At 34.6% G+C, this 23,558-nt stretch overlaps 2 protein-coding genes across 2 annotated transcripts in view; both read right to left on the bottom strand.

The window, feature by feature from the left end:
* LOC126889995 (uncharacterized) overlaps positions 1–23,558 on the bottom strand; it is a 241,029-nt gene that overhangs the window by 140,696 nt on the left and 76,775 nt on the right. The window lies entirely within an intron of this gene.
* LOC126889994 (bromodomain adjacent to zinc finger domain protein 1A) overlaps positions 1–23,558 on the bottom strand; it is a 118,946-nt gene that overhangs the window by 39,992 nt on the left and 55,396 nt on the right. The window contains exons 7-12 of the mRNA XM_050658795.1: positions 17,429–17,633; positions 17,048–17,367; positions 7,861–8,327; positions 5,858–6,111; positions 331–533; positions 1–194 (exon numbers count right to left, since the gene is read on the bottom strand). Of these exons, the coding sequence (XP_050514752.1) occupies positions 1–194; positions 331–533; positions 5,858–6,111; positions 7,861–8,327; positions 17,048–17,367; positions 17,429–17,633 (1,643 nt within the window). The remainder of the gene's footprint in view (positions 195–330; positions 534–5,857; positions 6,112–7,860; positions 8,328–17,047; positions 17,368–17,428; positions 17,634–23,558) is intronic.

Raw genomic sequence — 23,558 nt, 5'->3', positions numbered from 1 at the left:
CTGAATTACTTCTTTCCCTTGAAGATTTGCTGACATTATCACTACCTTTACAAAGGTGGCAAGTCCACAAACCTCTAGGAGGCCTTCTTAGAGGAGGTTCACAGCATTCTATATGGAAAGTACTAGAACATTTTTCGCACGAGATCAATTCTCCTCCGGAGCCACAAGTTTTACAAAGTTCGAATTTAGCGAATCTGAAAAAAAAATTATATAGGTGTTATAAGTTATAACATATACGGGTATATACCTAGTATAACAATATCGCTTACAACAGAATCATAGTCAGACTAGACTATTTATGGTATAATCTATAATCTGTATAACACTTACCCATTGCATTCTTCTTCACTTGATGATTTGTCTTCTTCGTCACTTTCTTCATCTTCTGATTCTTCATCTTCCTCCTCCTCCATATTCTCATCTTTAAATATTCTACGCTTTTTCCAAGGCACGGGATCGGGATTTAAAAGTTTTGTTTCCTGTTCTTTCTCCTTTTTACATCCATCACAGAACCAATCACCTTTTGGTATACTCTAAAAATATGAAACATAGATGAATAGTAGATGAATCAAATCCCGATGGCGCGGCGGCCAGAGAAACAAAAAAATTAACATAGTATAAAATCCAAAATGGATCTGCGATTTAAATTAGAATAGGTTTCAAGGGTCATATTGCCCTTATGTGCGCCAATGGTGAATATTAAATTCTTAATTGTATGTCAAAAAATGTGCCAATAACTACGCCTTAAAACCCACCAAATTTCATTTGCTTATCTCAACTGGTTTTAAAGCAATAAATAAATCGGCAGTTTGTAAGTATCTGTATTCATGAAAAACATGGCTAGTTGTTAAAGTACCTAACTTTTTTATGGTCCAACATTAGCAAATGAATAAAAAAAAAACAGGATGCTGAGAAAACATGAGGCTATAGTTTGGTATTAATTTCAGTATTTTATAAATGCTACTAGAATTTTTCACAGGGTGATGCGAACTTTGAGAAAAGAACACGGTTTGATTGGTACACCAGGTATACAATGAAAATTTACCTGTTTAGCAACAATATTATTACAGCGATATTGTTAAAAAATAAGGTTATAATATATTAAAAAATCACTTAAATCGTACAACAGGTTTAAGAAATTCGAGACATCAAAAATTACCCATTTTCAAGGTGAGCGGTTAATTGTGCTGGTGAGGGTATATACAGTCGGAAAAATGAAAGAATACCCATGAACGATCATAGCAAGCACATATTTTTGATTTGCTGCCTTTTTCTATAAATAACAAACGAGAGAGATAGATTATTAAGTAGTGTTGTCTACAAAGCAAAAACGTTATCCAAGACATACGCAGTTACATATTTATAATTGATAGAGTGAGACGGCGATACAATGGTTCAACGTAGTTATATTAATTTAGTAGAAAATTTAAACTCACATTTGACTATTTCTGTACTTCTAATGTCATGCTTAGAAAAACATTCAACATGAGTAGAGATAATGATTGTATAAACTACTATTCAAGTAATCTGATATGCTGGTCAACTATAATCTGACAGATTCGATTTCTGTCATTTTGACAGTGAAACTGGGTTAGGATCGGTAGAGTTTATAAATTTTAATAATCAGTCGTATTTACTTGAATAAATTTAGTTCTTTTAAGAGCTATTTTGATATTACATTGTATTTTTGGTTTGGTATTTATTTAATTAAAATACGTCAATAAAATTTGTAAGTAATCATCTGTCAATATGGTTAACTTCTTTCTATGAGTTCGCCAAACGTGTACATATTACATGTAATCGAATAAACTATCTTTCAGTAAAGTCGTCCCAGGAACGCAACTCATAAATATTGGCAATATCATTTTAAAATCTTCTACTTTAAAATGTATAATATATGTCTGAATTGCCGATATAAATGAGTCAGATTAAATAAATTATTAGAAGCATTTTTTTACTAAGCAACAACATTTTTGTTTAATTCATTAAAATTTTTTGTATTTTGACGACATCCGATTTGGGCGTCGAAACGTTAAAAAACGAAATAAAATCATTTTTTAGTAAAATTGTGGCTTTTTTCCCATCAAAACTAGTTAATTGCAAAAATGTCACAAGAAAATAGCTTCAGAACAACATTACAAAAGAACGACCTCATTTTTAAAAATGTTGTGGACTATCTCCATTCTACGTTTTATTTCTTTGTCTAGATCTAGTTGTTCAGTAATGGCAACCAAGAATGTATTTAAAACTGGGTACTCTTTGAATTAAATGACAATTTTATCCATGTCAAAACATCGTGGATTTTTGGTGTCTTCGATTTTGAGGCATTATCTTAGATTGAGTATAATTAGACTAAGGAATAATAACTGAAAATTTCTGTACCAGCCAGTCTTCCTAAATAGGTCTCTTCGCAAAAAACTTTAAAAATAAAACTTTATGGTAGGGGAGGCCAAGCAGGGATTTCTGCAGTTACCCGAGCGCGTCAGATTATCATATGGGGAAAAACCTGGTACCCTGCAGATGTACAGCCGGTTCCTAAAAAAACTGATACGACTCTTGGTAAGATTTCATCATATTGAGCAGTGTATTTGATTGATCTGACATTATATTTATTATGACAGACAAATAATAAAATAAACAAACAACAAACAACTGATTCATGAAAAAACTAATAAGTGTTTTAGAAAAATTTAAACGCAGGATGAAAGATTACATTATTACCGAGGGCGAAAAGCCCCTTAGAATAAACAAGCAGTTTCTATTGAATGAAATATTTGAAATTAAATATCACACTTTTTTTTATTTTCAGCCCTGTAACTTATTAAAATAAATATTATAGAAGTTTTCAGGGACTTTCAGCCCTCGGTAATAATGTAGTCTTTCATTCTGAGTTTAAATTTTTCAAAAATATTTATTAGCTTTCTCAGGATTCGAAAAAAAAATGAATACAATTAAAATACATTGAGAATTTTGACATGCGTCACAATTTTGCATTAACTCAATGTAAAATTCTAAACTGTTGAATTCCAGCTTCCCTAATTATTTGACATCAAAAGACATTAGAAACTATTTGTAGATGATTCAAATCTGTATTGAAAACAACTGTTAAAATTGGTCTACGTAATTAAACATATTCCAAAATGTTGTAAAAATGTAATACATTTTAGTTTTCAGCCCAAACTTAGGCCACACACAATGCAATAATGTTCACATTTTTGAACTGTCAATATTTTTATTTTATCATCTATTGTTTAAAAACAATACAGTTGATAAGATATCCTCAGTTGCGGAGAAAATATTAATAATAAAGATTAATAATAAAGTCTAATAACCGTGGAACATAATAAGCTATCTGACAAATTTTAAGATTTGGCAGTGACATTGACAGTATGTAAATATTAAGTATTTATCCTTCAAAATACACTGCTCAATTTTCTACAAAATACGCGTCAAGAGTCGTATCAGTTTTTTTTGGAACCAGGTGTACCTCTACCATATATTAGCTCTTAACACAGGGGAGTTCGTTAAGGGGGGCCCGGAAAAAAAATCTATCCTAAAAAAAACTCGAAATTGTCAGATTAAGATAAGGTAAGTTAAGTACATGCAAAAGAGTGTATATTTCAAAAATCTGACGATTTGAGCCGGGCAGAAGGAAATGGTTGAGTCCCAAAGTTTCACAAGAAGAATGCGAATATTTCGCGAAATGAATGACAAATCGAAAAACTAAAAAATATGTGCTCAGTATTTTTTTAAAAATCTATCGAATGATAACCAACACGACTTCCCACAGAGAGGGGTGGTGGGTAAATTTAATATTTTAAATACAAATCCCCCGATATTTCGCAAAATAAACATTAGATCGAAAAACTGCAAAATCCATTTAATTAATATTTTTGAAAAATCTATCGAATGGTACCAAACACGACTCCCCACGGAGGTGGGGTGGGGGTTACTTTAAAATCTTAAATATGAGCCCCAAATTTTTATTCCAGATTTGGATTCTTTACGTAAAAGTAAGCAACTTTTATTCGAAACATTTTTTCAAATCATGGATAGATGGCGCTATAATCGGAAAAAACGATTGTTAGAAATGTAAAATTACATTAGAAATGGAAAGTCTCCACTAACATGGAAAACTTTACTTAACTTTTTTTGGTTTTAGGACCTACTCTTCACAACCCAATAGGTCCCTAAAGCGCTCGAGTGACTGCACATTTAGCATACTTCGCTCCCCTACTATTATTTTTACAAGTATAAAAGATAAAACATTGATATTGTTATCATAATATGCTTTAAATATAGTCAATCTGTTACCAAAAAATTATGTTCAAGAAATTATTCCTTTTGGGTCTAGCACTTCTAATGTCACTGAGTATACAGGATGAGGCAAATAAAGGGCCTATTAGAAATATCTCGAGAACTAAAGGCAACAGAATCATGAAAATTGGAATAAAGGGGTTTTGAAGGATGATCTATTAAATGAAAATATTTTCATCTCTTTGCAACTTCCGGTTATACCGGAAGTTGCTTATAACTTCGTTTTTTTAAATGGGACACCCTGTATATTTTTACATTTTTGGATTCTGCTTAATGTCTTCTTTCTTAAAATATGAAGTTTTGTAATATTATACAGGGTATTTTAAAAGATAATTACGTTTTTTTATTAATTTCGTAGCAAAATTAACACCCTGTAAAATTGTAGTAGTTTGACATCTAAAACTCTACTTACGTTCAAATGATTTTTAATATACTGTACTATTGTTAAGAATTATTAGTATAGCTAAATTTTTAATTTTAGTATACAGGGTTGGTCGAAACTCGGAATGAGTATTTTCTGAGTTTTCTTAAATGGAACACCCTGTATTTCAGTATTGTAATGAAATGATATTTTATGGTACTTTTTTATTTCTTAAGCATTCCCTATACCTAACTGCTTTAATTTGTGCTTAATTGTTAATCGCACCAACAATCTTAACTAAGTAGGTATTTCGATAGCTAAACGATTATTGGTAATTTTAAGGACCAGTCTGGATTAATATGTATTTATTTCTGAAAAATTATTTGGGATTGAGTATTTTCACGGCCAACCTAATAAAATTCTACGTATTTTTTGTTGCAATTAATGTTTAGCTTGAATCACCAATAACTCACAAATTAAAGCAGTTAGGTATAGTGAATGCTTAAGAAATAAAAAAGTACTATAAAATATCATTTCACTACAATACAAAAATACAGGGTGTTCCATTTAAGAAAACTCAGAAAATACTCATTCCGAGTTTCGACCAACCCTGTATACTAAAATTAAAAATTTAGCTATACTAATGATTCTTAACAATAGTAGAGTATATTAAAAATCATTTAAACGTAAGTAGAGTTTTAGATGTCAAACTACTACAATTCTACAGGGTGTGAATGTTGCTACGAAATTAATAAAAAAACGTAATTATCTTTTAAAATACCCTGTATAATATTACAAAACCTTATATTTTAAGAAAGAAGACATCGAAGAGAATCCAAAAATGTAAAAATATATAGGGTCTCCCATTTAAAAAACGAAGTTATAAGCAACTTCCGGTATAACCGGAAGTTGCAAAGAGATGAAAATATTTTCATTTAATAGATCATCCCTCAAAACCCCTTTATTCCAATTTTCATGATTCTGTTGCCTTTAGTTCTCGAGATATTTCTAATAGGCCAGTTATCTGCCTCACCCTATATATAAAGGCTTTCTGATAAAATAAACAATACTTTTGGAATTTTTGTGATGTGCGTAAAAAATGGCGATAATTTTCAAATAATCAGAAAACATCACAAACTATTACACAAACGAACATTTAAATGAATAAAAGCTACTTACGGTTAATTTTGGTTTCAGACAGTATAAGTGATGTCCTAAATTACAATTGTCGCACAATAACATATTTTCAGAATCTGTTGGCCGTCTACATATCCTACATCTAGCTTTTAAAGCGGATCTGGACCACATTATACATGAATCTAAGGTAGCATAGTGTAAACATACTTGACTGTAACTAGTTGAAGCCAAAAGAGATTGCTCCCAATTGTCTAATCTGTCACATAATTTGTCATTTTTACCGGCGCCTGCACTTCCTAAAAGTAATAAGCAAATATGACTGGCAAATCTCATGAAGGAAGTTGGGAGGAACAAAATGAAAACATTCACTTAACGGATATAGCCCAGTAAATGAACGGGAAATACGACAATACCGTGTAATTTTCAGGTTCGAGTCAACTCTGAATTGCATGAAAATTTGGATTCAAGTTCTACTGACATTCCACTTCAAAGTTGAACTTGTGCCGTTGGTTGCTTTTACGGGTGGCAGTCGTCCTTTCTCGGGGGTTAAAGAACGCGCGTTTAAAATAAGTCCTGAAATGGATAAATTGACTAATTCTAAGTAACTTTCCTTGTATAGAGTTTTTAAGTAAGTCAATACTTTTCGAGTTATTTGCGATTGAAAATGTTTATTTTTCGACAAAAAAACCCCGTTTTCAAACGGTTTTTCGCAAATAACTCAAAAACTAAGTATTTTATCAAAAAAAAATTCTTAACAAATATGTACCACACAAAAAAACAAAAAAAGTTGTGTATTCGTGAAGTGTATAAACCCAGCAAAAGCAAAGTTGTAGCTCATGAAAAATATGTTTCTATTCGTCAAATTCCAAATCGAATATTTCAACGTGAAATAACCAAAAATAAAGCACTTTTTTGGGAAAAACTCATTAAAACTTTTTTTAAAGCTTTATTTTTATTTCCTACAAAAGTTTCTATGATTAAAACTAAGCGAGTTACGCTCAAAATAAAGTTGGCCCCATTTTTTTGGTAAAAAAATCGTGAAAATCTCTCCCTATTTTAGGACCATAAATGAAATTAATCGTTACCGCTTTACAAACAGTTTCTTATGTATTTTTTATATGATCTGTAAGTTTCGCCGGTTTAAAGTGCTTATTTTTGAAAGGGCTTGAACGAGTCACTGATCACGAGTGTATGGAAACTTTGAACAGCCATATCTTAAGCAATTATTGTCTTAAAGAAAAACAAAATGAAACAAGCTTATTTATACGTACAAAACTTACATTTTTACTCTTTGAGATTTTTCGTAACACTAATTTCTTTAAGTTATTTTGAAAAAAAGGCATTTTCCAAAAATTTTTAGAAAATATTATTTTTACTATACAATTAAATTTTTTCAAAATAAGCACTTAGAAAGTGTCAAACTTACAGATCGTATAAAAATTACACATACATTATAAAGTAAATGGTAAAGCGGTAACGATTAATTTTATTGAGGGTACTAAATAGGGCGAGATTTTCACGATTCTTTTGCCAAAAAAAGGGACCAACTTTATTTTGGGCATAACTCGTTGTAACTTTTACAACTTTGCTTTTACTGGATTTATGGACTTCGTTAATTCACCATTTTTCGTTTTTTTATACGATACATTTTTGCTAAGGGTATTTTTTTCGATAAAATATTTACTTTTTAAGTTATTTGCGAAAAACTCCCCGAAAACATGTTTTTTTGTCGATAAATAAACATTTTCAATCGCAAATGACTCGGTAAGTATTGACTTAAATAAAAATTCTATAGAACGAAAGTTGCTTAGAATTATTAGTCAATTTGTCCATTTCCGGACTTATTTTAAACGCCCGTTTTTTCACACCCCGAGAAGGGGTGACTCTCACCCCCCCAGGTAAAGCAACCAACGGCACAAATTTAACTTTGAAGTGGAGGGTAAGTAGAACCTAAATCCAAAATTTCATGCAATTCGGAGTTGACCCCGAAAATTACACTCCAAAACGGTCATTTACTGGGCTAATAAATTTTTTTGCTGTCTTACCTAAAGGTTTTTTTAAATATTTAGGATCGATCCCCCGAGCAACCTGCGCTAGGGCTATAGCTAAAGCTTTTACAGATTTTTTTATATATCTTGTTACGTGTTCAGTACTACATGGGATACTATCGCTTTCTCCGTTCATTTCAACATCCAGACCTGTGCCCACGTGTGTTCCAGGATCGTGGTATTTTCTTAAAGGTGCCTTAATTTCTGGTGTTTCAGGTCTCTCCGAGTTTCTATCCGATCTTCTTTTAACATATGCCTTTATTTTTGTCTCTAGTTCATCATACAATTTAAGAGATAGACTTTTTCGCCATTGTTCCCTATTTTTAACTTGTAAAGTACCCAAAACTCCCCCAAATATTCTATATTCTATTTCAAGAATATTGTCCAATATGACGTTCTCGAGAACTTCGGAAGTTGACATTGTGTTCGGATATCCAAGGTTTGATTGAGGTTTTTTGGTATACCTAGAAAGAAGTACATATTGCTATATTAACTCAGTAAATGTACATGAAATAATTCAGTTAAAAAGGAAAGACAAACAAAAACGCCATTTTGATCAAATTGAGTGGTGGACAATTTTAGACAATGATTTTTAACAAAAATTTAACTCTACTAGACAAAGTTTTAACTCTACTTATTAAAAATATTATAAATTTTAAACACTTTAACAACTATCAGAGCTACTGTTATCTACCTAAGCTTTTAAATTTATTTGTCGATCTGAAGAAAGCCTACAGCAGTGTCCCTTCAAACAAAACTGGGACTTGGGACGTCCTAGATAGTACAATCATTAGTGTTAGACTAATAAATTCTGGTAAGTTATAGAAACACCATTATAAATGCGAAAATGGTTTGTCAAATCCATTTAACATAAACACAGGTCTAAAACAGGGATGTTGCCTCTCTTGGCTGACTGCACATCTCGTTTCCCTCTCAAACGGTTGTTCATGATAGTTGGGCCAGATATACCATTAACTGGTATTAACCCAATAACACGAGGACCTAGAATATATGAATATATTTTGTTTTTTATTGGGACCGTGCAAGTTCGGAAAAGCGACACCTGGTTTCATAGCTCAGCAACTTTTTTCGCACTTTTAATAGGGAACTTGCACATTTTTTTTATTACATAATAATGTTCAGTTTTGTTTAAAAATAAGATTTCCAAAATTTCACGCTTCAAAAACTCGTAATAACTTAGAAGTACATAGTTAAAGTCTTCTGTGGTATAAAATAGTTCAAACGACCCGTGACGTCACATAGTTTTACATTAGTTATTATTATGGCTATATTTCGCTGTGTCTTAGGTACACGCTAACGTGTACGCAAATAAAAAAGTTAGGTACACGCGAATTAAACTTCATCAAGCCAGTGATGTCATTATTTAGCGTGCGCAGTGACTGTATATTTTGGTACATGCTATTTTGATATGTTTAGTGTTTGTTTGATAGAAAAATATTTGTTAAGGAAAGGGAAGCAGAACTATTCAGATGTTTCAAACTTAATTGTAATAAATCAATGTATATATAAAAGTATATATTTTTGTTGTTTAAGATGTTGTGAGAAAGTGGAAGTGTTCTCTCTTTTGGTATGTTCTAGGGAATGAGAAGCTAGTGATCTACAAGTTCTACCTATACAGTGCCGACAAAAAAATCTTTACAGGCACGTGATATTGGTGCTTCAAGAGGGGCTATTTATCAACTGAAACGTTCGGCTGCAACGTTTCAGTTGATAAATAGCCCCTCTCGAAGCACCAATATCATGTGCTACGGTAATTAGTGTCTCCTTTCTCCAGCAATGTTAAAGCACGAACCTTCTCCTCTTTTGTGAGTTTTTTTCGACCCATATTTGTCAGTTCAATTTAGAATTTGACGATCTCAAACTTTACGCGGTAAATGAGAAGAAGTTTAACCCTGACTACCCGCACAAAGCCAACTGTTTACAGTGCAAATGCGCAGAATACCTTAAATAAGCCAAGCGGTCCGTAAACTAGAGATAATTGCCTCCCCTACCCTCCCCTCCAAGTACAGACAGAACGCATGCAAATTGTCTTCAAATTTGGTGATTTATTTGGCAATGTAAAGATTTTTTTGTCGGCACTGTATACGTAGCATTACAATCACAGCATTGTAATTTATAGGCCCCACTACGATTCATGTAATGAATAGGGTCTTTAGAATTAGTAAGACACTGTCCTAGATTATTAGGAACTTTAAAAGAAATATGGGTATTATCAATTGCTCTCTTTAACAGATATTTAATGTCACCAGCAAGACCCTCATGGTGATAAGGTAAGGAAGCATAGAAGGGTTTGATGGTCCGGTCTCTGGGGAATGCAGTCTCTCTCAAGACTCTGAGGTGTCTCTTATGATTTTGTTTATGAGATTGTGGTCATACCCGTTATTGAATGCTATTTGACGTAAGATATTGAGTTCTTTATTGTAGTTAGATGGAGATAAAGGAATGGTTTCTAACCGATGTACATAACTGTGAAAGGCTGCATGTTTGTGTGACATCGGGTGGTTGGAAGATATTGGTATGACATGATCCCTTTGTGTAGGTTTCCTATAGATACTGAAATCTAATTAGTCATTTAATCTGGTGATGGTACGGTCAAGAAAGTTAATTGATTGGGACGATTCTAGTTCCATAGTGAACTTGATGTTGGGGTGGGTGGATGTGGTTGATTTTAGAAAGTAATAAATCTGCTGATTCAGGGTTACCGGATATGAAGACCAAAATATCATTAACATATCGAAACCAATGGAGAATTTCCGGATTTTTCATAAATGTGTGGATTCTAAATGATCCATAAAAATATCAGCTAAAAGGGGGGAAAGACAGCTACCCATGGCTAAGCCATCACGTTGTCTGTAATATTTATTATTAAATAAAAAGAAGTCTTGAGCTAGACAAGTTTGTAACAATTGAATAATTGAGTTAGTAGTAGACATGGTAATAGAATTTGCTCTTCGAAGAAAACGGACCAGATTAATGGTTTCTTGTTTGGGGACAGAAGTGAATAAGTTGCTGACATTTATAACATTTATTCCAGTTGTTGATAGATGGCGCTATAATCGGAAAAAATAATTTAGGTATTTACCCATTATTTACCTATTACATAACTATACAACTATAATTTAAAGTTCTTCTCAGTCTTTCAGTGAGTCATTAATGACATAATATATGATTTTAAGAATGTAGAGAATCATAGCAGGACATTTTAGTTAAATCTGTTTAGTTTATTTCATTGTTAAAAAGGTATGTTCTTTTTAAGTATAGTCGTAGAGCTATTCCAGGTCAAATCAACACACTTTGAATTAATTTTTTTCCTGACCTATTTAGATTTTGTTAAAATTTAGATAGTCCATTCTTTCACGGTTTTTGCTCTAAATTTTAAAGAACCGCTTGGATTGACATGAAATTTGGCATACATATAGCTTACATGTCAAAGAAAAAAAGTGATATTGTGCCGATGTGTGCTTTTGCCCTGGGGGTGACTTTCACCCCCTCTTGGGGGTGAAAAAATATATGTCCAAACTAAGTCCGGAAATGGATAAACTGACTAATTTTAAGTAACTTTTGTTCTATAGAGCTTTTTCGCCAAGTCAACACTTTTCGAATTATTTGCAAGTGAATATGTTCATTTTTCAACAAAATAACCACATTTTTAGACGGTTTTTCGCAAATAACTCAAAATGTAAGTAATTTGTCGAAAAAACCGTTCTTAGCAAAAATATAGCCTATAAAAAAGTAAAAAAATGGTGTACGCGCTAGGTCTCTGGATCTCGTAGAACCAGAGTTATAGCAAATGGAAAATAGATTAATATTCACCAAATTTCAAATAGAATATTTCGACGTGAAATATCCAAAAAATTAAGCACTTTTTGGGGAAAACCTATCATAACTTTTTTAAAGTGTTTAAAAAAAGCTTTATTTCTGTTTTTACAAAAAGTTTCTAACATTAAATTTAAGCAAGTTACGCTCAAAATAAAGTTGGTCTCTTTTGTTTTTGCAAAAAAGAAATCGGGAAGACCACCCCCTAATTAGCAACTTAAATTAAATTAATCGTTACCGCTCCACAAATTATTTTACTTACGTTCTGTTTATATGATCTGTAAGTTTGGTCGATTCAAAGTGCTTATTTTTGAAAAAAATTGGTTTCAAAGTAAAATTTTTAAAAATTTAAATTTTGAAAAATATCCATTTTTTCAAAATAACTTAAAAATTGTTAGAGATACCAAAAATCTCGAAAAACAAAAAAAGTCAGATTTACTTTTCTGAATATCATGTATTTTTTTGTTTTTCTGTCAGACAAAAATTGATTAAGATTTGGTGTTTCTAAATTTGCATACATTCGTGATCAGTGACTCGTTCAACCCCTTTTAACTACAGCTCTTTCAATAATAAGGACTTTGAACCGATGAAACTTACAGATCATATAAACAATATATACACTAGTCAAGAAACTTGTGAAGTCGTAACGATTAAGTTCATTTAAGATACTAATTAGGGGGTGATTTTCTCGATTTTTTTACCAAAACCAAAAGGGAGTAACTTTATTTTGAGCGTAACTTGTTTAATTTTGATGCTAGAAATTTTTTTTATAAAACAAAAATGAAGCTTTTTTTTAAACACTTTAAATAAGTTGTAATGAGTTTTCCCCGAAATGTGCTTCATTTTTGGTTATTTCACGTTAAAGTATTCCATTTGGAATTTGACGAATATGAACCTATTTTTCATTAGCTATAACTCTGCTTCTACTAGGTGTAGAGACGTGATATATACACCATTTTCTTAAATATTTTACAGGCTATATTTTTGCTAAGAATGTTTTTTCGACAAAATACATACTATTTGAGATATTTGCGAGAAACCGTCTAAAAGCGTGGTTATTTTGTTGAAAAAATGAACATATTCACTGCCAAATAACTCGAAAAGTATTGACTTAGTGAAAAAACTCTATAGAAAAAAAGTTACTTAAAATTAGCCAGTTTATCCATTTCCTGACTTTCTTTGGACGAATATTTTTTCACCCCCAAGAGGGGGTGAAAACCACCCCCAGGGCAAAAGCACATATCGGCACAATATCACTTTTTTTCTTTGACTTGTTAGCTATGTGTATGCCAAATTTCATGTCAATCCAAGAGGTTCTTTAACATTTAGAGGTTTTGCAATATTTTACCGTTAAAGAACGGACTAAGAGTACTCATAGTGGATGATTAGGTGAAGAAAAATACAAAATTTTAAATTTTTATCTCAAGCCGTTTCCGAAATATGGTTATGTAAAGTTTTCCAAAAAAATCCAAATCACCGCGACCATACTTTATTGGAATGGTTGTAGGAGCTGTCCTAATTAAGCTAGAATGCTGGGAGAGGTGTCATTTTGCAGCGTTTTCAGAGCTCTTTACAGTGATATATACAGCATAATGTTATGATAAACAAATTTTTCTCAAACAAAAAAAAAATACATTTTGATCAAGTTTTTTTTCCAAAAAGTACATAATTTAAAATTTTCATAATATTCCTACAAATACATAGTACTATTACGAACATATAAAAATTTTATCATGGGATGGTGATGGGTTCAACAAAATAAAAATAAATTTTACACATACAGTATGGTGCAAATGAAAGGAATACATTCGTAATGCCGCAAGCTGGCGACTTTAAGGAAAAATCCCGAGACAGGTCGATTTTTATTTTTAAATTGTAATTTTTTGGCATATATATCATACTATTGACATCATCCATCTGGGCGTGATTACGTTATCGATGATTTCTTAAATGAGACTAGGTGTCGTGTGCTAGCTCATTTGAAAGGTTATTCAGGTCTCTATTCAATAATTAATAAACAATAATATATTTATTTATACAGGGTGGCAAAAAAAGTTGAGCCAAGAAGACGGTATGTAACTTATTTAATTTAAAATAGATTTTACTGTTGCCAGAAACAGATAAATTACATAAATTCTTCTTTTTTTATCAATTAATTTAATTAAAAAACTTTTTTGCCACCCTGTATAAATATTTATGTTATTGTTTATATTACTGAACAGAGAATTTAAAAAACTTAAAACTAAAACAAACTAAACTCATAAGAGCTAACACACGACCTATAGTCTCATTTAAAAAAATATCGATTACGTAATCACGCCCAGATGGATGACGTCACTAGTATGATATATATGCTAAAAAATTACAATTTAAAAATAAAAATCGACCTATTTCGGGATTTTTCCTTAAAGTCGCCAGCTTGCGACATTACGAATTTATTTCTTTCATTTGCACCATACTGTATGTGTAAAATTAATTTTTCTTGTTCTGAACCCATCACCATCCCATGATAAAATTTTTATGTTATTAACAACAGTATTATGTATTTGTAGGAATATTATGAAAATTTTGAATTATGTACTTTTTGAAAAAAAAACTTAATCAAAATATATTTTTTTTTGTTTGAGAAAAACTTTTTTATCAGAATATCATACTGTATATATCACTGTAAGGAGCTTTAGAAATGCTGCAAAATGACACCTCTCGCAGCATTCTAGCTCAACTAGAACAACTTCTACAACCATTCCAATAAAGTATGGTTTTGGATTTTTTTTGGAAAGTTTTACATAACCATATTTCGGAAACAGCTTGAGATAAAAATTTAAAATTTTGTATTTTTGTTTCCTTTTTTAACCACTATGAGTATTCCAAATTATAACAAAATCTGAAGAGGGGGTGGAAATTAGGTGTGTTGAGTTGATATGGAATGACCCCGTATAGATAATATTATTATATAAATCATATTTTGTTCGATTATAGCGTCATCTATCAACAACTACAATAAGGGCCGGTTGTTCGAACGCTAATCAACAATGATCACTATCAAATATTTAATTACTGTCACAACTGTCAATGTCAACTTTGGTTGGGTTACTGAAAACATAATTGATTATAATTATGAGATCAGTTAATCAATTAACATAACAATTATTAACATAATTGATTAACTAATTTCATAATTGTAATCAATAATTATGTTTTCAGCAACCTAATCAAAGTTGACATTGACAGTTGTGACAGTAATTAAATATTTGATAATGATCATTTTTGATTAGCGTTCGAACAACCGGCCCTAAATGTTATAAATGACTTTAATCACGAACATACCTTTTTTCTGGCACTTCCAACTTAATGCGTTAGAAAGATATCGAAAAACTGTGACGCACTGAAAGATGATTTTGATGTGGACTAGTCCCTGACTGTCTCCGCGAACATACATAAAACTGGATTTTTCAATTACATCTCAAATATTCTCGAACATCTTCATATCAATATCATACTTCTTCTTTTTCATCAAGTATTCTTTTTTATATGGGATCAATCTTATGAAACTGTCGTAACAGTTTAATGATCTTAAAAACATGGAAAGGACATATAGTCTAGAGTAGGCAAATTTGCAAAAAGGATACAACAATGTATGATAGATATACACACACCCAAACTTATATGGAATGATCTGATATTTCGTATTATTTCGGGCGAATTTTAAAAAACGAACACACGAAGTCAAACAATATTTATTTTAAAGCAATTTAATAACAAATACATAACAATTAAATAAAACAATAAAGAATTTAACAAACAAATTGAATCTAGTTGTTTTACAGTCAATAGCATACAAACTTTCAATGTAAAACGAATAATGTATAAATTGTTATTTATTTTTTTTTGTTTTTTTAGTAGTCAGTGTTATCGCCTCTAGTCCTTATGCAAGCTTCAGTTTGCGTGGGCACGCTCCTAATCAAATTATCAACATTTTGTTGTGGTCGGTTGCTCCATCCTTCAAGAGCAGCTTGTACTAGCCGTGCGGTGTTTTGTGGATTATCCCGACGAACTCTAAAATTTTCTTTTAGGCATATCCCACAAATACTCTATAGGGTTAAGCTCGGGTGAGCAAGCAGGCCACTCCAAACAAGGGATACCTTCTGCTTCAATGATATCTCTAGTCAATCTAATGGTATGTGGAGGTCCATTATCATGCAAGAAAATTAAATTTTCTCCCGTTGCACCTTTCCAGAGCCTAACTACAGGTTATCAACATACCTGTGAGCACTTAACATTGATTGGATGAAAACTAAAGTAGTTTTTTATGGATCACAAGTCCTCTTCCACTTGTATATTTGTGAACAGAACTGACAGTTTTCGTTCTTGCTTGTCTTCCTCGACCTCTAAGTATACGATTTCGTGGGTCATCTGATTTTACACAAATCCTGACTTTTTCTGAAAATAGCACATTTTGTAAATTGCCAATGTTCCAGATTTGGTGGTGAAGACACCAATTTACACGATAAATCTTGTGCTGCCTGGATAACTCGGGAACTCATATCTGTCCCCTGCTGTCTACTTTTTGGCACGAACTCTTCTTCTTATCGTTTCAACTGAAAGAGTTACACCTGTAGCTTCCAAAAGCTGCCGTTGGAGCTACAGGTGAGAAATGGTTGAGTGTCTTTCAGCTGATTGGGCAATTAAAAGATCGTGGCGAGCCGTTATTACTTTTTGGTGACTCTTCCTTGCTTTATTTTTGAGCTATCTTAGTCCTGTTACCTAGCATAGGTTTTGGACAGAACGCCCTGTGTTACGCCTAGCTTTACAGCTACGTCCCTCTGAGAACATTACTTGGTCCACAAGACCAATAATCTTTCCCCGTTGTAAGTTCTATAACCCCACATGACGCATATTTTCGTTTTTGGACGCAAAAGTTAGTTTATTTATTTTCGTTTAATTTGCAACTCGAGCAAATAACCTATACCGTACCGAGCTGTACTACTTGATTGTCTTATAGATTTGTCTATTTTCAATAAAAACCCTTATTCTTCATAATAATAACAAGTTTTTTCATAAGAAATAAATATTACTTAGAAATACAAGGTGATTCCATATAAATTTGGGTGTGTGTACATATTATTACATAGGCATTTTTTATATATTTGGCGAAAGCAGAGGTGTAACCAGGATGACCCAAGGGGGGGGGGGGTACAACTACTTGATGGTCTCTGGGGGTTATGGAATACTAATGGTGTTAAGCGCATAGAGCGCAAAGTACATCCAAATAGGGGGTGGGGGTTATAACCCCCAAAACCACCCCTGGTTACGCCTATGGGCGCAAGTATCTTTTTAAAAGTAATACCTTGTACTCGAATCGTCCACTTCTTCTATCCCCTCCTCTGGATTAAAGAGATTACTTGGCGTGCGAGTTACAACATCCTCCAACCTCTCCTTGTAGTTTTGTATAACTTGAAGCAACTCTCCTTCTCTAATACCTCGTTTATTCAGTCTATCTTCAACCTCTTGTAGTTGAATATCATGGTATATAACAGACCACTTTACTCTTTCAATACTTTTGGAATGTACAGGACATGTTTCAGGATTGGCTGTGCACATTAATAACTCTTTGGCATTATTTTCATCTTCTATTAGTGGAAGGGGCGTAACCAAAGTACCATTCATCTAAAATATCAATCAATATGTTTAATAAAATATAATCAGTTTAAAAATGAGATATGCATACCTTTCTTTTGCTAGGACTTTTTGGTGAACTTACAATAAGCTTTTTTCTCATATATTGAAGTAGCTGTTGTCTACTGGCATCAACTAATTCAGTATTCTGACCACAAACTGAGTCATTGCAAATGCCAGCATGCTCCTCCTCATCATTAACAAATATGGCAGGTACAGAATTTAACTTTAAGTACTTTCTGTATGCTCTATCAGTACTGAAAAAGAAAAATAAATAAAATTAAAAGGGAAACCCCTCTAGTTAGCTGTATACCGTAGTAAAAATACTGAAGAACTAAAAAGAGTTCCTTTTGTACTGGTACTGAACTGAACTGGTAGAATTTTTATTAAACAAAATTTTCTTTTAAAAATTATCTAAATTAGACTATAAAGTATTGTAGCGGTTATTTACTGTAATTACTTCTAATTACAATAAAACTAGCGGTTCGTAATTTATATACGACTTTATTTTTTTTATTTATACAAGTTTACTTTACAAACTTTAGCTTAAGACTAACTCTATTTACAAATATGTCCTATTTATATATGCGATACAGATATTCCAGAAATATCTATATATCTCCAGCTATGTCCATGTGACCGCTTGCACGTCATCGGCGCTGCATCGGCGTATCTCGAAACATCGATAGTGTTCTGTCTGTCCGGAGACGGGAGCTGGTATACGAGGGTAGGTCAATAATTATTTTGTTACACTGCTCCCCTCTTAAGATCTGAGCGTCCCGATCAGCAACTCTAGATGGCCCAGGATGGCGGAATCTACAGGATTCTCCAGCTCTGCATACACCCCTAGAAAAGAAGTAACAGTCTACTGTCTTTGAAGGGTATGACATCTTCGGGTTCATGCAACACACAGTAATCCGTACGCCAGTTTCTCTGAAGATCACTTCCAGCATGCTTCTCACAATCTTCCAATCCAGATTTTCTACTGCATGGCCAATTTTTGGTAAAGCCAAATCTTTGATGTCATAATTACAGACCATTTTCTTCAAATTAGTTAGAGCACGCCATATGTTCTCGTAGCTTGGCGTGTCCGTATAAGACTTCCTGGTCACTATATACAGCAAAGATCGAGGACCATCTTCCAATCGCAATACTCTTCCAATTTTAGGTTGTTGATTCCTTAACTCGTCCAGGCGGCCGAACTTTCTATTGAATACGGACGAGATTCCTTTAGTCATCTCGAGGTCTTGTGCAACACAGTGGGCTAGAGAGACGTTTTCTGGAACACCAAACAGATCTTGCTGAACTTCTGTGGTCACGCCGAATCTAGCACTCTTTCTTTCTGCGTAATTTGATATAAATTCCTTAAAACTTGGCTGTGGTGCATCTTTCATCTCCTGTTGGAGGACTCGGGCTTCCTCTGTTTCATTTGAGCCAGCATATGGTGCAAGACGATTTATGTGAATAACTTTTGGTTTACCGTTTGGTAACTTCTTAATTCGGTATATTACGTCATTTATTTTCTTCTTAACTTCATACGGACCTTCCCATTGTCTTTGCAGTTTAGGACACAGGCCTCGACGACGTTGTGGATTATAAAGCCAGACAAGATCACCTACTTCGAAGCTTTCATTCTTGCAGCGAGAATCATATTGATCTTTCATTCTGTCACTGGCTATCTGGATGTGTTGTCGGGCAAGTTCATGAATGTTGTTCATTCGTAACTTCAGGCGGTCTACGTATTCTTCGCCTGCAACATATTCCTCGGAAGGTCTGCAGCCAAACTCTAGGTCGCAGGGCAAACGAACTTCACGACCCAACATCAGGCAGGTTGGTGTTTGACCTGTAGTTTCATTCACGGCCGAGCGGTAGGCCATCAGGAATAAATGAATGTGTTGGTCCCAATCTCGCTGATGTTCAGATACAACTTTGGACAAGTGTTTACCCATCGTTCGGTTCATCCTCTCGACCATTCCATCTGATTGAGGATGCAGGGGTGTTGTTCTGGTCTTATTGGCACCAATCAATTTACAAACGTTTTGGAAAAGAGCTGACTCAAAGTTTCGCCCTTGGTCGGAGTGGATCTCCAAGGGAACACCAAATCGGCTGAAGAATTCTTTAACAAGTACCTCTGCAACGGTAGCAGCTTCTTGATTCGGTAATGCATAGGCCTCGGTCCATTTCGTAAAATAGTCCATGGCTACCAGAATGTATTTATTTCCAGCATCGGTTTCTGGAAATGGACCTGCAATGTCGATTGCTACTCTTTCCATAGGACTTCCAACATTGTACTGTCTCATGGGTGCTCTCTTTTTACCAACTGGACCATTACCGGATGCACACAGTTCACATTTCCGGCACCATCTTCTTACATCATCTTTACAGTTCACCCAATAGAACCGTTCTCGAACCTTTTGCAGAGTCTTCGTAATACCAAAGTGTCCACCTGATGTACCGTCATGCAACTGACGCAATACTTCTGACACTTTACTTTTAGGTACAATTAACTGAAGCTTAGATTCTGTACCATCATCGTTCTCAAAGGTTCTGTACAGAAGATCATCTTTTAGTACCAGGCAATTCCATTGGCTCCAGTAGGCCTTGACTTCTGGACTACATGCACTAATGTTCTGCCAACTAGGTCTCTCACCTTGCCGCATCCAATCCAATACTCTTTTTATACATGGATCATCTTCTTGGGCGTCTTGTAACTGTTGGGGCTGCCATTGCTCATTAATTACGGTGGTTCGTCTCACGGGGCAAAATCGTTCCTCTAATTTGGCACAGTGATTACAATTCGCACTGCATGGTCGTCTCGAAAGGGCATCAGCATTTGAGTGAACTCTTCCGGCCCTGTGTTCTATCTCGTAATCATATTCTTGTAATCGTTCTAACCATCTTGCCATCTGGCCCTCTGGATTACGGAATTGTATGAGCCATTTTAGAGCAGCGGGATCGGTGCGAAGAAGGAACTTTCTGCCATACAAGTATTTATGGAAATGTTCGCAAGCCTTCACTACACCCAGCAGTTCTCTTCTGGTAACGCAATAGTTTCTTTCCGGTTTCGACAGGACTTTGCTGAAATAAGCGATGGCTTTTTCCTGTCCGTCCTGGATTTGGGAGAGAACAGCTCCTATAGCACTGTTGCTAGCATCGGTATCCAAAACAAATTTTCCTACCTGTCCCGGGTAGCTTAATATCGGTGCACTGATCAGAGCCATTTGTAGTTGTTCGAAAGCTTTTTGGCACTCTTCACTCCATGTATATTCTTTGCCCTCCTCCGTCAACTTTGTTAGGGGCTTGGAGATATTGGCAAATCCTTTGACAAATCGTCGGTAATATGTACATAGGCCAAGGAAACTTCTAATTTCATGTTTATCTTTTGGTACTGGCCAATCTTTAATTGCTTCAATCTTTTCGGGATCAGCTGTTACACCATTACTCGATACAATATGTCCCAAATACTTAACTTCTCGTCGAAACATGTGACATTTCTTCGGACTTAACTTCAAGTTCGCTGCCCTCAATCGTTGAAAGACTTCTATTAGATTCTTGGCATGTTCATCAAAGGACCTTCCAACCACAATTACATCATCCAAGTAAACCAGGCATGTTTTCCATGTTAGACCTCTTAAAACTGCCTCCATTAATCTTTCAAATGTGGCAGGGGCATTACATAAACCAAACGGCATAGCCGTAAACTGCCAAAGCCCTGATCCTATCGAAAATGCGGTTTTCTCCCGATCGGCTGGCTCCATGTCTACTTGCCAATATCCACTTTTTAAATCAAGTGTGGAAAACCAACGAGAACCGGAGAGAGTATCCAATGTATCGTCTATTCTGGGCAAAGGATAACTATCTTTTTTTGTTACCGCATTGAGCTGGCGGTAGTCGATACAAAAACGCGTTGAACCATCTTTCTTCTTTACCAGAACTACTGGTGATGTCCATGGACTGTTCGATGGTTCAATTACCCCTTGTTTGTCCATATCCTTGATAATCTCTTCGGCTTCATCTCTTTTCGCAAATGGAAGTCGTCTAGGCCGTTGTCTGATTGGCTGAGCGTCTCCGGTATTTATTTTATGCGTTACTATGCTTGTTTTGCCCTTATCCTTCTTATCAATAGCAAAAACATCTTGATACTCTATCAGCATAGACCTTACTTTTTCCGTTCGTTCATAGTCAAGGTCTTGGCATCTTTCAATGATCATCTCGACAAGGTCTTTTGGATACTTTGACTTTGATGATTTCTCATTGGTATTCATAGAGCAAATTGAAGCCACGGGAACACACTGTCCGATCAAAGCTCCTCTACTTAACTTAATAGCAGTTTCCCTTAAATTCATAACTCTTACAGGGATGACATCTCGAACTTTTACCAAAGTTTTCGCCGTTAGGAACTCGACATTTTCTACATCTTCGACCATCCTTAAACTTCCCTCTCGGCAGTGTCCATCAAGCATGGTCATCAGAATTTTCTCACTATTACCGGGTATGGTTACGTCGCATGTAGTTAGTAAGCGGATGACATCTTCTTTGTCGTCGTTAAAGGGCAACTCTTCACCGTTGATCCTGAGAACTCCATTTTGAACATCCAATATTGCCCCCACTTTTCGTAGTACGTCCATCCCCAATATGAACTCGTCGGAGATCTCGGCAATTAATACTTGATGTTCAACTGTGGTCTGGCCAATGGATACTGACATATTAGCCTCGCCATATGTATTAATTAGCTCACCAGTCGCTGTTCTAAGCTTTACTGTTGCAGGTGATAATTTATTATGGTCTCGTACTACATCTGGACGTGCGATAGTTCTCGTTGCACCTGTATCCACCAAAAATGATCTACATCTATTACTGATACGACCTTCGATGTATAAGTTGTGGATTCCACCGGAGGACGTAAGGTTAACAGTTACTATGGGGGCTCTAGTTCTCGAGGTCGGCAGTTGCCCCTTGGTGTCGACCCGCTCTAGTTTTCCGACGGCTGTACGATCTTCTTACAATTACGACGAATGTGGCCTACGTCTCCACAATTCCAACATCTAGGCTCGCGTCTCTTTGGCATCTGATTACTTAATACTCTCCGTATCATTTCCTCCAGACGTTCATCGTTGTGTTCGTCACTTTCTTCAATGGTTCTTACTCTATGGCCTCGTGAAGTTTGACTAGCCGTTTCGTGTTCCAATGCAATAGCAAGTGCTTCATCTAAAACTTTCGGTCTTGCTAGTCGTAAAGCTTTCTGTAGTTCATTATCTTTCAGCCCATTGACGAAGGTATCTACTGCAATTTCTTCTAAAACGCTGTCTGGCACCTCTGGATAAGCCAACCGCACCACACGAGCCACATCTGCTTCAAATTCTTGCAGATTCTCACTTGCTCGTTGACTTCTACTTCGCAGTTGTGCTTTGTATACTTGTTGTAGATGGGCATCTCCATAGCGTTTTTCTAGACGAGTGAACAAGGTCTGGTAACAATTTTCTTGACCCTTGGGAATTGACCTTAATATATCTGCAGCATCACCTCGTAAAGCAGCAGTCAAGGAAACAGCCTTTTCTTGTTCGGTCCAATGATTGGCGGTCGCAATAGCTTCAAACTGTCTAAGATATATGGACCAAGAGGACTTTCCATCAAATGGTGGTAATTTGAATCTCATATTATGCGACGTTTCGTCTCTCGGTAGTTCATCTTTCACTAAAGGATCTAACGCTGCTGCATTAACTGATGGTTGTACTTTTGTATCGGTTATCCTGCTCTCTAGCTGTTTGATCTTTTCTTCTACGGTCTCTACACTTTTCTGCATCTTATCGAATGTTCTAGAAACTTCTTCAAATTTCTCATTGTTCTGTTTACAAACTTCTTCTAGTTTTTCGTTGTTTTGCCTACAGACCTCAATTATTTGAGAAGTCTCATCGAATCTTTTAGCAACATTTTCGAATTTCTCGTCGCTTTTTCTACTAGTTTCATCAATCTTTTGAGAAGTCTCGTCGAATCTTTTAGCAACATTTTCGAATTTATCGTCGCTTTTTCTACTAACTTCTTCAAGTTTTTCGTTGTTTTTTCTAGAAGTTTCATCGATCGTTTCAGAAACAGTTTTTAATTTCGATAAGATTACTTGCTCTGCTGACTGGAAGTGGAACGTCTCTGGGTCATCTCCGTTCTTCGTGAGGACATCCTTGAGT

The sequence above is a fragment of the Diabrotica virgifera genome, chromosome 8, assembly GCF_917563875.1.
Source record: "Diabrotica virgifera virgifera chromosome 8, PGI_DIABVI_V3a".
NCBI lineage: Eukaryota > Metazoa > Arthropoda > Insecta > Coleoptera > Chrysomelidae > Diabrotica > Diabrotica virgifera.
This window is presented reverse-complemented; position numbering and strand designations above follow the sequence as displayed.